Raw genomic sequence first — 16,834 nt, forward strand, 5'->3', positions numbered from 1 at the left:
GATAACCTCTTGTGCCCCTAAAAGATATCCTGAGTGTATCCACGACATCGCTGATTGTCTTATGGTTACTAAACAATTACGTACATATTGATTAAAAATAGGTAATAGGTAAAAATAGGTAATCGGAAGCGCGTGTTCGTACTTGTAGGCATAGAAACTGTTCAGAAATACAAATAAACAATATCAAAGTTCTGCATTAAGGTCAAGAATCCTTAAAGACAAGGATGAGTTGGAAAAGGTGAAAAATAATGTTGTATTAATGTGAATCATTTTATATTCGTTTGAAAGAATATCATAGAAAACATGTCTGCTGAAGAGGATTGCCCTTCAATTTCCCTTCTATTACTACAAAAAGAATTATGACAAAAACTAGCTATAAGTGTTTTCGACCAAATTCTCATGCCATGTACACATTTATGTGTACGGTGCATGTGACTGTCACCGAGACTAAGACAAATTCTTTTAATTTTGATGATTCCAAAACTTCATATAGGCCTAAATCAAACACTCTGATGTACCATAATGTCAATCTCTTCCAATCACCTGCCAACCGCTTCCAGATAGATTCTTTCACATTACAATCATATGACCAGGGCCCCATTTCACACAACTTGTCATCAGTTACAAATGACAGTTTTTGTTATAAGATAGTGAAACCCTTGCTTCTGATTGGTTATCAGTAGATTGGTCACTGATTTTTTTTTTTTCATCGAAAAAAAATCTTAGTGAAAGGGATCCCAGAAGTCAAAGCTATGGGACGAATGCGAAGAAGTACAGGATTGTATCAATGTAATTACGCATGCTGGTATCTTCCACTTTTTCATGCCCAAATATTATCATTACATAATATGATATTTTCGAACAGCTAATAACCATCACTAATTTTGCAAAATTGGATCATATTATTCTACTTTGTCTAATTTTTTTCTTTTATTAGAAAATCATTTACATACCAAACAAACATTCTGCTTCCCCAATCTCGATGTTGACAGGTGTTTTATTGTATAAGTTGGATAGATATCTATTTTCATGTTTATATCATGTTGTAATGTCTGCTATGTCATGATTGTATTTAAACTTTGTTTATTTCCCGTTGTATTTCTGATCTTTTATTTGCGGAGGGCCTCTCAGATAAGCAGTTTTAATAACGAGACAGCTACCCTGATTTAATAAAATGGATGGATAAATAAGTATTTGTATAAATAAATAATATAAATCTATCACATTTTGTTTCGCTTCGTTTCACTCTGGCTGGAATGCTCCCCAGGGAGTGAAGAATGTGCACACATTGTGTGCGGGTAAGCCTGAATCCGATGACCGGGGTAATAATATAGTAATAATATAATTAGGAACATCGTTGGATCGATGTATTGAGCGCTATTTAAAAAACGGAATATTATTATTATTATTATTATTATTATTATTATTATTATTATAATATTACCCTTTTTTTCTTTCCTTCTGTAGCCGCAACGGACTGCAATTTTGAGAGCGACGGATGTGAATGGGAGCAGTTCACCTCAGATGTATTTGATTGGGCCTGGCATAGTGGGTCTACGCCCACACTCCAGACTGGGCCTGATGCAGATCACACTTTGGGAACTGCAGGTAAGTTTGGTCAAAATGGCGAAAAAAAATAAGATTAGCAAGTATTGCACCTTACAAAGACTACAAAGTTAGGCCAAACTCGAACCCCGATTCGCTAATATTATTTTTTTTAAGTAGATATTTTTGGTCTGTTTTGATGTCATGGTGAATACCTCTTAGTATAGAAGACTCGAAACAACATATACACAGTACTTATTAAAATGCAATTCATATGAGCGTATCCTCCACCTCCAATGCATAACTCTCTTCTCAGTTTGGACAGTATCTTTTATTTATATGGGCGATCATAACACAAGCATTTCCTTTCCAGCTTTCCCCTCCTTCTGCTCCTGGATTTTATTTTACTGTACTGTCTTAATTGTGTATTTTCAGTGAGAAATGAATGCATCTAAATTTCAGTCGATCAGGTCAGTAAGTCAAATCAAAGCTTGTCAAAATGTTTATTATTCTTAGAGCGCCATATTCCAAATTGATTAATTCACTCATAAGAGACACCAAAACATTTGCTTTGTGAAATGTGTCATGTGTAATGAAGACTTAAGTCTTAGGTCACACACCATAGGCCACTATACCAATGTTCAAAGCAAACGCAAAGCAATTACATTCAGGCTCGAAAGACTTCATTTTACCGACACCTTTTGTTCATATACAGCGGGCCACTACATGTATACCGAGTCATCATGGCCGCGATTTCCCGGTGATTACGCCATCATGCGATCACCTGACATCGTCGACCTCGCCAGCACGGACATCAACGTCTGTTTCACTTTCTGGTATCACATGTTTGGGCTTAACATCGGAACTCTCAGCTTGTATTTCACGACGTCGGCGACGAGCATGGACCAGAACGATCTCGTGTGGGCGGAGAGCGGCGAGCAGGGGAACCTTTGGATCGAAGCAAAGATACCAGTGACGGATTTCATCTCGACGTCCAAGTCCGGGTATTTCGCCTTCGAAGGCAGGATTTCCAGTTATACCGCTGACATGGCTTTAGATGACATCACATTAGGACCGTGTTCTGGTAAGAATTCACTTTTAATTTATTTTTATCGTCTTCATTTAAAAAATAATATTCATAATAATGAAAACCATTCTTGCACTCAACCAAAAAATGAACTATATTACGTTGTGTAGCTATTAAAAAAATACCTATGGAACCTATGGGCGTTAGCTTAACTGGTTTTGTTGGCCCACAGACCAGGCTTCTCCCATTTGCATTAACAAAGGAATCACTGGTTCCTGAAGGAAACGGGTTTAAGGTATTTAGTAAAAAATAAATATACAATATGAAGGCATCACATTTGGTTTAACTTCGTTTTATTCCTCATCTTAATTTGTTTCATTCCGTTTGTAGCCTCACTGGAATGCGATTTTGAGGTTGATGAGTGTGGATGGGAGCAGGTCACTTCAGATGATTTTGATTGGACCCGGTATAGTGGCCCTACACCTACAATGCCGACTGGGCCTGATGTGGATCACACTTTGGGAACTACATGTAAGTTTGTGAATTCGCTGATATTTATTTTGTTAGCCGGTTAAGAATATAAAACATCTTTAGTCTGCTTTGGTGTCATCGTAATCATTCTCTTAGTTTAGAAGGCTCAAAACAACCTATGCAATAGTCCTAATTAACATGCAATTCATACGAACTTGTCCTCCAATGCCTAAGTCTGTTCTAAGTTTTTTAGAGTAGCTTTTTTTTTATATATATTGGGTGTTCCCAACACAAACATTTACTTTCCGGGTTTTCTCCTCCTTCTGCTGTAGAATTCATTTATTGTTCTGTTCTAATTATGTATTGCCAATGAAAAGGAAATAAATGTGAATTTCAATCAATCAGTTTATAAGGTATATCAAAGCTTGTCAAAATGTATCATATTATTCTCAAAACGCCTTATCCCAAAATGATTAATTCACATATGAGAGACACCATAGCTTTTATTTTTCATTTTATCTCGGTACTTTCACAGCTAAAACAAAGACACGTGTCATGAAGACTAAAGTCTTATGTCACAAAACATTGGCTTTTACCAAAGTTTAAAGCAAAGACAAAGCAATTACTTTCAAGTTCAAAAGACTTCATTTCATCGCCACCTTTTGTCGTAATACAGCGGGCCACTACATGTATACCGAGGCATCATGGCCACAAAGTCCCGGTGATTACGCCATCATGCGATCACCCGACATCGTCGACCTCGCTAGCACGGACATCAACGTCTGTTTCACTTTCTGGTATCACATGTATGGGCTTAACATCGGAACTCTCAGCTTGTATTTCACGACGTCGGCGACGAGCATGGACCAGAACGATCTCGTGTGGGCGGAGAGCGGCGAGCAGGGGAACCGTTGGATCGAAGCAGAGATACGGGTGACGGATTTCATCTCGACGTCCAAGTCCGGGTATTTCGCCTTCGAAGGCAGGATATCCAGTTATACCGCTGACATGGCTATTGATGACATCACATTAGGACCGTGTTCTGGTAAGAATAAACTTTTAATTCCCGTTCATGATTTAGAAAGAAAATTGTTTAATTTCCCAATTTCACGAAGGGCATTAGCATATATCTGAATTTTAAGGAGATTTTTCGTTGTCTGTTTATACTAACGCAAACGATTTTTTTTGTGTGTGGCTAACTTGTGTTGGTTAAATTAAGGCAAATTTGAAGATTAATTTCATCATCACCCGGTTTTCACAGAGACACTCCATATTCAAGCGAATAAGTTCATCTGCCATAAAAACGTCCATAAAAGCCGTTCATCTTGGTCATGTTTTGTTGCAGCCCGGCTTACAACAACACAACCTACTACCACCACACAACAAACGACTACCGATGCAACAACCACAAGAGCAACAACGACCAAAACAACAACCACAGCTACGAGTGCACCGCCTCCTACAACTACCGATGCAACGACCACGAGAGCGACAACGACTCAAGCAACAACGATCAAAGCAACAACCACAGCCACAACTACACAGCCTCCTACAACTACCGATGTAACGACCTCGAGAGCGACAACAACTCAAGCAACAACGACCAAAGCAACAACTACAGCCACAACTACACAGCCTCCTACAACTACCGATGCAACGACCTCGAGAGCGACAACAACTCAAGCAACAACGACCAAAGCAACAACTACAGCCACAACTACACAGCCTCCTACAACTACCGATGCAACGACCACGAGAGCGACAACAACTCAAGCAACAACGACCAAAGCAACAACTACAGCCACAACTACACAGCCTCCTACAACTACCGATGCAACGACCTCGAGAGCGACAACAACTCAAGCAACAACGACCAAAGCAACAACCACAGCCACAACTACACAGCCTCCTACAACTACCGATGTAACAACCACGAGATCGACAACAACTCAAGCAACAACGACCAAAGCAACGACCACGGCCACAACAACGCAAGCAACGACAACTATGCCAACTGACTTAACAACAACTGGTAAATACAATGGTGAATAATAATATTGTTGTTACAAACGGCAATCACGGAGACTTAAATAAATATGTTAAGCATTAAAGAAATATGGATAATTGTATGCAATTTTAACGTGCATCCGTTATTTCAAACCTTTAGTAAAAACAATTACAAAACTAAACGATATTTAAAAAATTGTTAACACACATCGAATTCCTTTGAACCGCTTTCCATTACATTTTGTAGGAAAATGCCTCAATTCGTAAGCAAATTTTGTAAAATAAAAAATGAAGTCTCCTTAATTGTTAGTTGATTTCGTACCTATCGTGCCTATTGTTAGAATACCTTATTCAGACAACTATCTTTTGAATTACCATTTCAAAAAAATGCATAGTTCCGTTGAAAGGACGAAAAGGATACATCTAATGATCACGCTTCATGCTGATTAATTCATATCAGGCGCGATTTTTTTTTCTATCAATATGTCTAGCTCAAAAAAAGAATGCTTGAAAAGCAAAAAGAAAAACCATCCAACAAGGAATTACTTACTGATTGCATTTTCTGTTTTTATCTCCAGCAACTACAAGCACGCAAAGCAACCCTGATACAACAGCCGTTCCAGTATCTACAACTCCTCTTGCAACTACTACTCACACAACTACCGATTCCACAACAATTCCAGAAACTTCAACTCCTGAAACAACTAACGAAATCTTAACAACCCCTCAAATAACTACGCCTGCCAAAACAACTACCCCTGATGAAACAACTCCTGAGACAACTCCTGAAACAACTTCCGATATCTTGACAACCCCAAAAATAACTACCCCTGCTAAAACAACTACCCCTGATGAAACAACTCCTGAGACAACTCCTGAAACAACTTCCGATATCTTGACAACCCCAAAAATAACTACCCCTGCTAAAACAACTACCTTTGATGAAACAACTCCTGAAACAACTACCGATATCACATCAATCCCCAAAATAACTACGCCTGCTAAAACAACTACCTTTGATGAAACAACTCCTGAGACAACTCCTGAAACAACTTCCGATATCTTGACAACTCCCAAAATAACTACGCCTGCTAAAACAACTACCTTTGATGAAACAACTCCTGAGACAACTCCTGAAACAACTTCCGATATCTTGACAACTCCCAAAATAACTACGCCTGCTAAAACAACTACCTTTGATGAAAAAACTCCTGAGACAACTCCTGAAACAACTTCCGATATCTTGACAACTCCCAAAATAACTACGCCTGCTAAAACAACTACCTTTGATGAAACAACTCCTGAGACAACTCCTGAAACAACTTCCGATATCTTGACAACTCCCAAAATAACTACGCCTGCTAAAACAACTACCCCTGATGAAACAACTCCTGAGACAACTCCTGAAACAACTTCCGATATCACAACAATCCAAGAAACTACAACTCCTGTTGAAACAACTCCTGAAACAATCACCGATATTAAAACGACACCCAAAGTTACGACGCCTTCTAAAACAACTACCCCTTTTGGAACAACACCTGAAAAAACTACCGATTCCACAACGATCCCAGAAACTACAACCAAAGCTACTACAGCTGTCACTGGTATGTTGTTGTATAATCATTCAATCCGTTTAAACATGAATAATATCGAAGTACATGCTTATAAAATAAAATATGGTTGATGGCATAGCCTAGAGAAACAGTTGTGATCAAATGTGTAGGCGTATGGAAATAAAAATAGTTCCTTTCTCATACATGTACAATTTCTGAAGAAAAGAACTATTTTAATGCCTCAGGGTACCGTTAGAAGAAGCTTGGCAAAGGATTGGTTTTGCGATTGATTGCGTATATTGAGCAATGCAACCAATTGCAAAATTAATCGTTCGATCAAATGCTAAGATTTGTATAACGGGGCCTAGGATGTGACATTATGAACAAGCGCGACTTCCGGTGACGTATCAATTACTACTCTACCCGCTATGGTTGAAACAATACATTTAATATGATACCACATATTGACGTCAATATAATTTTCAAAAGATTTTAGTGATAAATCACGTTTATTGAATTCATAAAATGACACAGCTCCTTATTTGATTTCGGATGGAAACATGTTTCTCCCAAATCTGTCGTTCTGTCGATTGTTAATGTGATACAATTATGATACCATTCGAATGTTCTGATGGAAAGAACTTAACATTTTGGAAGTTCCTAGGTTAAATCAGAGAAATTTTGAAAATTAATGCAAAGTCGATCAAAGAGTCATTTTTCCTCTCAAGAAATGGATTTCTTCATGTTTATGGTGTAAAAGAAAACAAAAATTCTTTCACGAAAGATCCGTTATAAGCAATGAGTGATAAAAATCATTGTCTCTCGATCTTTTTACAGATGACTGTTCTCAATCAAACGTCGGGAAACGCTTTGTGTTTGCCTTTCCAAGAAACCAAGAGCTGGGTTCAGAAAGCAATTTTCTTGTGATCTCGACTTCCTCCCCACAGGTTGTAAATGTAGTCGTAAATGAGTTCAACGGTAATACATTCTCGGGTGAGGTTACAGCTAGTATGAGTCGCTCATTCAGCCTGTCAGAGAATTCCCGATGCACAGGGTCTGGTTTGCAGAACTGCGCTGTAAGGGTCTCAGCAGATGGCGACATCTCGGTGATTGGGTATAGCGAATCTGGTCCGTCCGTGGGTAACTTCCTCGCTTATCCTGTGGGTAGTCTCGGTGACGACTATGTCGTAGCAAGCTATAGGCCTACAGATGGTTACTACTCAGAGTTTACGGTAACTGCAGCTGATACTGTTGCCCAGGTAACTGTAGAGTTTCCAGAGTTGATCAGAAACGATCGATTAGGGAATGGCCTTACCGCAGATCTTCAGTTCCAACTCGATGCTGGCCAGACCTATCAGGTTCGGAGCGATCTGGATTTGAGTGCTTCCCGAGTGACGTCAACAGCACCCGTGTCAGTAATCTCAGGAGTAAGCTGCGCCGAAGTACCATGGGGATTAAAGTATTGTGACTATCTGGTTGAACAAATGCCTCCTGTCAACACCCTAGGAAATTCTTTTACTGTGTCAACTTATCATGCGCGACCAGAAAGCGGATTCGACGTCAGAATAATAGCCACTCATGATAACACTCATATCACATCGGATGTAGGTAACACCATCATTCATGCATTTGAATATTTTGACACCACTGCAGAGACGTTCGTGGCATTTGACTTTGATACTTCAGAGCCTGTTCTCGTCGTCCAATACCAAAGAGGAATCTATGCTGACTACCTCGGAGAACCATCAATGTCAATAATTTCCCCTAAAAATCAGTACTCGGTAGGTGCAGTCACTTTCCCTGTTGTCGATTCATTCGCCTCTTCGAATTACGTCGACATAATCGTGGCGATCGAAGACGAAGGCGGAATCCAGTTGGACGGGGTTCCGTTAGACTCTTTTACCGATTCTCGTAACACCACTAAAACTTCTACGGTTTGGGGTAAAACACTAACGGGAGGGCTTCATACAGTGAGTCATGCAGATCCAGACGTACCATTCAGCGTCGTCACTTATGGTTATGATTACTACATCGGGTACGGAACCACAGCGGGTACCTTATTGACGCCATCTTACTGCAGACAGACAACAACAACACAAGGTTATCATATTTCGTTTATAATGATGTCATTAGTTTAGTCTGGTAACGACTGTATTAAGTCTTGAATCGAAATGAAGTGTTTGATTATCACTGCCGTTGGCCCGATTAAACTAAATCTGCTCAAGAGGTTGGGGTTAATTTATTAATTTTTTCTAGCTCCTCTCTAACAAATTGTAATCTCCATTTTAAAACCTCTTGAGGTCGACTGATAATAAAAGATAGGACTAGAGATGAATGTTATTTAATCTATTTTGTATTCATTACAACTGAAAACTCTGCATTCTTTCCTTTATTCAAGTTATCCATGCCTGTATTACATGTCATAGATTTTTCTCGCAGTTAGTTGCTTTATTTTGAGGGAATGGTGAGCGAGAATGTGCGAAAGCATCTGTATCATTTATAAATTCCCCGTGTTTTACATTATCGCTTCATTTTTTTTTTTTTTTTTAATATTCTAGTGACAACTGACACAACAACTACGGATGCAACTACGACTGATACTGGTAAGATGTTATCAATATTGGTCTAGCGTCTTGTAGTCATAAACTATGTCATTGATGCATTAGATGTATGTATCGGTTGATTTTATTTCATTTATATACATGTATATATTCATTACCCCGTATTTTATGTCCCGTCTCCATTTTTCTTTTATTCTAGTGACAACTGACGCAATTACCACGGTTGACTCTACGACGGCTGGTAAGATCAAATGAATTTTGATACAGCATCTTGAAGTCATAATCCAATTCATTTATTGCAAATAAGTTGGGTATCCATTACCTTCCAAAACTAATTTCCTAGATATGAACAAAACGATTTATATATCAGCTTTCAGCGGCGTTGGTTTCAGTCGGTGTATGAAAATATTGAGAGAATGAGGAAGAAGCGTGGTATGGTGGGTCATTCAATGGACTCTTAATACAAGGGTTGACGGTTCGAATCCCAGCTCGGCATGAACGACCTTAATTTGGCTAGACAGTAATCAACCTTTGTCACCTTACACCCAGATGGGTAATACATTTCTGTTACAGTTAGTTGCTTTATTTATAAAGGCATATGGAGCTATTTTGAGGGAATGGTGAGTGAGAATGTGCGAAAGCATCTGTATCATTTATAAATTCCCCGTCTTTTACATTATCGCTTCATTTTGTTATTTTTTGTTATATTGTAGTGACAACTGACGCAACAACTACGGATGCAACTACGACTGGTACTGGTAAGATGTTATCAATTTTGATCAAGCTCCTTGTAGTCATAAACTATGTCATTTGATGCAATAAATGTACGTATCGGCTGCTTTCATTTCATTTATCTAGGTTTACGGAAATATTTTGAATGAATGGCTAGTGAGAAATTGCGACATTATCTGTGTAGGTGTAATGTATTCATTACCCCGTATTTTATGTCCCGTCTCCATTTTTCTTTTATTCTAGTGACAACTGACGCAACTACCACGGTTGCCTCTACGACGGCTGGTAAGATCAAATGAAGTTTGAAACAGCATCTTGTCTTGTAGTAATAAACTACTTTATTTATTGCAAATAAGTTGGATATCCATTACCTTCCAAAACTAATTTCCTAGACATGAACAAAATGATTTATATATCAGCTTTCAGCGGCGTTGGTTTCAGTCGGTGTATGAAAATATTGAGAGAATGAGGAAGAAGCGTGGTATGGTGGGTCACTCACTTGACTCTTAATCCAAGGGTTGATGGTTCGAAGCCCAGCTCGGCATGAACGACCTTAATTTGGCTAGACAGTAATCAACCTTTGTCACCTTACACCCAGATGGGTAATACATTTCTGTAACAGTTAGTTGCTTTATTTATAAAGGCATATGGAACTATTTTGAGGGAATGGTGAGTGAGAATGTGCGAAAGCATCTGTATCATTTATAAATTCCCCGTCTTTTACATTATCGCTTCATTTTGTTATTTTTTGTTATATTGTAGTGACAACTGACGCAACAACTACGGATGCAACTACGACTGGTACTGGTAAGATGTTATCAATTTTGATCAAACTCCTTGTAGTCATAAACTATGTCATTTGATGCAATAAATGTATGTATCGGTTGCTTTCATTTCATTTATCTAGGTATACGGAAATATTTTGAATGAATGGCTAGTGAGAAATTGCGAAATTATCTGTGTAGGTGTATTGTATTCATTGCCCGTATAGTTATCCCATCCCGTATCTTATGTCCCGTCTTCATTTCTCTTTTATTCTAGTGACAACTGACGCAACTACCACGGTTGCCTCTACGACGGCTGGTAAGATCAAATGAATTTTGATACAGCATCTTGTAGTCATAAACTACTTCATTTATTGCAAATAAGTTGGGGATCCATTACCTTCCAAAACTAATTTCCTAGACATGAACAAAATAATTTTTATATCAGCTTTCAGCGGCGTTGGTTTCAGTCGGTGTACGAAAATATTGAGAGAATGAGGAATTCACTTGACTCTTAATCCAAGGGTTGACGGTTCGAAGCCCAGCCCGGCATGAACGACCTTAATTTGGCTAGACAGTAATCAACCTTTGTCACCTTACACCCAGATGGGTAATACATTTCTGTAACAGTTGGTTGCTTTATTTATAAAGGCATATTGAACTATTTTGAGAGAATGGTGAGTGAGAATGTTCGAAAGCATCTGTATCATTTATAAATTCCCCGTCTTTTACATTATCGCTTCATGTTGTTATTTTTTTTATATTGTAGTGACAACTGACGCAACAACTACGGATGCAACTACGACTGGTACTGGTAAGATGTTATCAATTTTGATCAAGCTCCTTGTAGTCATAAACTATGTCATTTGATGCAATAAATGTATGTATCGGTTGCTTTCATTTCATTTATCTAGGTATACGGAAATATTTTGAATGAATGGCTAGTGAGAAATTGCGAAATTATCTGTGTAGGTGTATTGTATTCATTGCCCGTATAGTTATCCCATCCCGTATTTTATGTCCGTTCTTCATTTCTCTTTTATTCTAGTGACAACTGACGCAACTACCACGGTTGCCTCTACGACGGCTGGTAAGATCAAATGAATTTTGATACAGCATCTTGTCATAACCTATTTCATTTATTGCAAATAAGTTAGGTACCGATTACCTTCCAAAATTAATTTTCTAGACATGAACAAAATGATTTATATATCAGCTTTCAGCAGCGTTGGTTTCAGTCGGTGTATGAAAATATTGAGAGAATGAGGAATTCACTTGACTCTTAATCCAAGGGTTGACGGTTCGAAGCCCAGCCCGGCATGAACGACCTTAATTTGGCTAGACAGTAATCAACCTTTGTCACCTTACACCCAGATGGTGTCACGTGAGCGACTGTTTTTTAATTATTTACACTGCTACCTCATCAGAAAACCACACCAGAACACAATTGTATAAGTTTAAATAAAAGTTTAATATTCAGCCTACAAATCGTGGCGTCAAAAAATCATCAACAGCACATAAACAATTTAATGGAACATAACTTTATAACAGGGCAGCTTCCATCTCGTGAGTCCCTCCTGGTCCTTGTCGCTTGGCCAGTCTCTAGACTGCGTAGAATCCCCGTCGACTTGACAGCTTATCTCGATCTCTGTCGATGACTTCCCTGGTCGCTTGGCCAGTCTCTAGACTGCGTAGAATCCCCGACGTAAAAAGTCTTTCTCCAGAATAATGTTTCTCCCACTAATATAAATAAAAACTACCTCGTGCATTAAACGTCTGCACCGTAGCACTGACTTGAAGGGTTCTCCCCATTCCCGGCCCCCCCCCCCACTCAGGTTTCAAAATGACCGCATGCGTGTTGCCAAAATGTCCTTTTCGTAACAAAAGAAAAAGGTCGAGCCGTATTGACTTTACACACCGGACTTTTGCTGAAAAGGGGGGGATGCTGAAAAAGGCTCGTATACAAAAGAAAAAGGTCGAGCCGTATTGACTTTACACACCGGACTTTTGCTGAAAAGGGGGGGGGGGGGTCGGTTGGAACACGCATATGCGTACCCTAAATAACACTGAGTGGGGGGGCCGGGTCCCCATTATTCTACAGCAACTTCCCTTTCCCCTTTCTTTGCCAGGTCCTTAACATTCAAAACCTCCTGGGTATGCAAGCTATTTCTATTTCTATCTACAATCAATAGCCAACCCCAAATCATGCATAACAAAACCCCATATACTATACATGTTAAATGCAAATGTATGCAATAATGCATCCTACGCTTGGCTACCTCTAACTGACCCTTGAGTAGTACATTTCCTTTGAGTAGTACATTTCCCTCCTCGCCTGGAAAAAAATCCTTTCATGACAGATGGGTAAATGGGTATATGGAATTGCTGAGGTAATAATATTTGCAGGGTTCTCAGGAAGAACAGCATACAAGCTGATGAGGATTCCCTGATTAACAAAATAAATAATATTTTAGTCATTATTATCATTATTTTTAATGGCGAGCAATTAGGCGTTGCATGTCTTTCCCTCGTCCCTGCATTCCCCCTCCCCATCTCTATCATAACATCTTTGATTTACCTTTTCTCATTGGACGGGCCACATGTCTTCGGCAAAGACCACTATCGGTTATAAAGATATAACGCCAAAAAGTTTGATGTACACGAATTTATATCGTTATTTAGAATGCTATCAGTAACGCAAGGGATTCATTTTGACTATCTGGTTTAAATAACATAACATCTATTCATTTTAAACCTCTACTGCTCAGTATTCTAACGAATAACTTCTAAATTTAATCCAACGAAAATGTGATTTCATTTTCAGTTAGACCCATAACGAAAAGGACTTCAGATAATTTTACCACTGGTTTATTTACATGAATACAAAATAATGTCTGAGTAAAGTTTAAAGTGTATGCACCAAAAGTAAGACGGGGGATGCCCCACTTGAATGTAAACAAAGAGAAGTAACCATCTTCTAAATGGGGCTTTTGGACGTGTTTTAACACTATCACAAAAAATTTAGAATTGTTTGAAAGGAGGAATTTCCGAAAAAGGTTCATTCAATGTATTTCTTACAGATTTTGAAGCACCATTATCTGAGGCGATGAAGTTCTGATTGATGAAATTCTCATTATTCATAATTGTGTGTTGTGTAATTGCTTCTTTTGAAATATTAGATCCACCTGCGGATGGCAGCTCAAGTGGCACGAACTTCGCATTCGCTTTTCCCACGAACCAGGATCACACGGATAACACAGAAACCTACCTTATTTTCACCACAACGTCTTCTGGAGCCGTGGCAGTCGTCGTGACTGGGTATACGTTCTCTTCTTCATTCTCAATGGATGCTTCCGCGGAATACATACTGAGAATTGAACCGATACCACTCTCGGTCGGTTCTGGACTTCAAAATAGCACGGTTGTCATTGAAGCAAGTGATGAAGTCTCTATACAGGGTAGATCGGTCGATGGGATAAGTCTTGAGGTATTCACTCCCATTTCAAATACAGGTCTTGGAACTGAATATGTCATTGCTAGCTATCCTCCTTTGGCAACAGCTGACTATCATTCCCAATTTACCTTGACGACCGGTGAGGCAGGTTCTACCCACGTCACCATTCGTTTCTCTCAAGATTACGAGTACACAGGAGAAGTGTACAACCGAATCAATCCCCTAGAGCTCGATCTGGGAACACATGAAACCGTGCAGTTCCAAAGTTTGATAGATTTAACAGGGTCCAGCGTCTCCTCGACCCGACCCGTATCGGTGGTGTCTGGTGATAGCTGCGCACAGGTTCCGGTAGATGTAGAGTTCTGCAATTACCTGGTGGAACAACTACCGCCTGTTACTCGCTGGGGGAAGAATGTCGTTTTCACAGGTTTCTACGGTCGGACCAGTGGGACCATTATCCGCATCATGGTAAGTCTCAGTGGTGCCAACGTGAATGTCCAGTCTAGATTCATCACGGCTCAGACATTCTCGTCCTCCACCGCTAGCTATTTTGACTTGGACATTGGACTCAACACTGATCCAATCAGCATTACGGCCGACAACCCGATCCTGGTCTTGATGTATCACAAGAGCGTCTACACAGACTATATCGGCGATCCCTCCATGACTATCGTACCAGCTGTCGAACAATGGACGTCTGGAAAGGTAACTTTCTTTGTGGTTGATCAACAGAGTAACCAAGCTGATGACCACATTAGTATTGCCATAGAAACCGTGAACGAGGCAGGTGTCTTGCTCGACGACCAGTCCGTTTCGACTGCAACAGACGTCGAAACTCTAAGACATGGTATCTACACCATCTATAGATTGAGTATCTCCACCGGCTACCATACCGTCGAACACCAAGATGCAACCGTCAGATTCAGCGTGCTCGTTTACGGAACCAACATCTACAACAGCTATGCATATCCCGCCAGAATGGACCTCCCTCTGACTTCATAAGCAGCGCCTTAACTCAAAGAAAATCCTGCACTAAATATATCGATGGGTTTGAAAGTTACATGTAGTTGGAGAAAGTTAAAGCTATACTGTCATCTAGATATACCTCTTCACTTAAGCCCGCTGCACATAAGGCGGTACCACAGTACGACCCAATAAGGCACATGCCAAGTTCATTGTTCAATAGACCTGTTCACTAACATATTAACATTTATGAATGTTTCTTTCCTGAGGACCAAGTGACGAGGTATTCAACTATCCTGTTATTAATGAATGAACTACAATACCTGGAATCCAGTTTGCATACAGTAAGTGTTGGTATGTCGGCCAAGCCTCGGCCAAGTTTTGGGTTGTCAAAAACAACCTCTGTTTACAAAGTATGCATACAATTTGATATGTTAGTATACCTGTCTATTCAATAGAGCCAATGCCGCAATAAACAGTCAATAGACCCTCTCTAGATTACATTTTGCTTGCGTTAGGTTGTATGGCAAGCACATATTATTTGTCTCGTTAATGTATACATTTTGTTTGGTAAGGATTGCTGTCTGAGAGTAAGAATATGTTTATGGATAGGGAATGCTCATTTTTCCCTCGGACAGTAACTGCGTGGAATGAACTTTCGAAGATCACCCTTGACGCTACTTCACTGGAGGGCTTCAAGGGAGCGCTTCCACCCAGCATCTAGACCAAGAACTAGATAGTTTATTCCTCAGCACTACATCCTGACTTATGGATCCTGCTGAGTATCGTCGTAGAAGTAGAAGTAGATACAGGGTAAAGGTCTTCCCAGAACGTAGGGGTGTGGGGAGCGGATACGTCCGATACAATACATCACCTAAATATCTATATTCAGAGCTAGAAAATTGAAACTATGATCTAGCAGAAAGAAAAAGCGACAGAAGAATGATACAAAGGAGATAACGTAAAATTTTAAAGTTGTGGAAGAAAGATACCATTACAATGCTTTACAGTACCATAGAAATTTTCCCTCGGACAGTATCTGCGTGGAATGCACTTTCGAAGATCACCCTTTACGCTACTTCACTGGAGGGCTTCAAGGGATCGCTTGCACCCAGCATCTAGACCAAGAACTAGATAGTTCATTCCTCAGCACTACATCCTGGCTTATGGATCCTGCTGAGTATCGTCGTAGAAGTAGAAGAAGTGGAAGATGTTAGGGGAGTATGATCGAGCATTCTTGACAGTGTAGAAATTTATTTAAATGTGTTTAGTGTGTAAGAATTAAGCTTTGATATACGGATTAAAAGGGGTGAATAGATTAGGATAAAGTTGAAAAAATGATAGAAAAGACAATTGAATGGCGGTTGCACACGACTTGTGACATCAATCTGTAGCCTACGCATTCGTTTTTAAATAGAAATAATTGCCGAGGAAGTCAACTATGAAAAGCAGATTCAATAAATTCCAATCCAAATTACTTTATAACCTAGTTTATACATATAGGCATTTTTTTGTGTTTCAGACTTCTATAAATGATTTATGTTCCTTTTGTAAGAAAGTGGAAGAAACATATGAACATTTTTTTTAATGTGAAGAACTTTGGGAAGTTGTACATGACTGTATCATGCGCCAAGCTTCAGTTGGAAAGACTTTCCAAATCAATAGCAAAACCTTTACTTTTCAATGAGGAAAATCATAGCTGAGAAGATACATGTAGAAATTATATTTGGTGAAAATATATAACAGGGGAACTA

The 16,834-nt window shown here is 39.3% G+C and overlaps 1 protein-coding gene across 1 annotated transcript; it reads left to right on the forward strand.

Moving 5' to 3' along the window:
- The first annotated feature begins 5,159 nt into the window (after nucleotides 1-5,159).
- Nucleotides 5,160-15,810, forward strand: LOC580187 (mucin-17). Its single transcript, XM_030972881.1, has 10 exons — nucleotides 5,160-5,169; nucleotides 5,629-6,657; nucleotides 7,444-8,706; nucleotides 9,165-9,209; nucleotides 10,143-10,184; nucleotides 10,662-10,706; nucleotides 10,941-10,982; nucleotides 11,433-11,477; nucleotides 11,712-11,753; nucleotides 13,843-15,810. The coding sequence occupies exons 1-10, from the start codon at nucleotides 5,160-5,162 to the stop codon at nucleotides 15,117-15,119; spliced, it is 3,840 nt and encodes a 1,279-aa protein (XP_030828741.1). The 3' UTR covers nucleotides 15,120-15,810.
- The last annotated feature ends 1,024 nt before the right edge of the window (nucleotides 15,811-16,834 follow it).

The sequence above is a fragment of the Strongylocentrotus purpuratus genome, unplaced genomic scaffold (genome assembly GCF_000002235.5).
Source record: "Strongylocentrotus purpuratus isolate Spur 01 unplaced genomic scaffold, Spur_5.0 spur5_scaffold_6, whole genome shotgun sequence".
NCBI lineage: Eukaryota > Metazoa > Echinodermata > Echinoidea > Camarodonta > Strongylocentrotidae > Strongylocentrotus > Strongylocentrotus purpuratus.

What these genes read in the sequence shown, in the direction of transcription:
- LOC580187 (XM_030972881.1), top strand. An exon ending in AGCTACTACAGCTGTCACTG is followed by an intron (nt 6,658 to 7,443) that starts GTATGTTGTTGT and finishes ATCTTTTTACAG; the next exon opens with ATGACTGTTCTCAATCAAAC. An exon ending in TGCAACTACGACTGGTACTG is followed by an intron (nt 10,707 to 10,940) that starts GTAAGATGTTAT and finishes CTTTTATTCTAG; the next exon opens with TGACAACTGACGCAACTACC.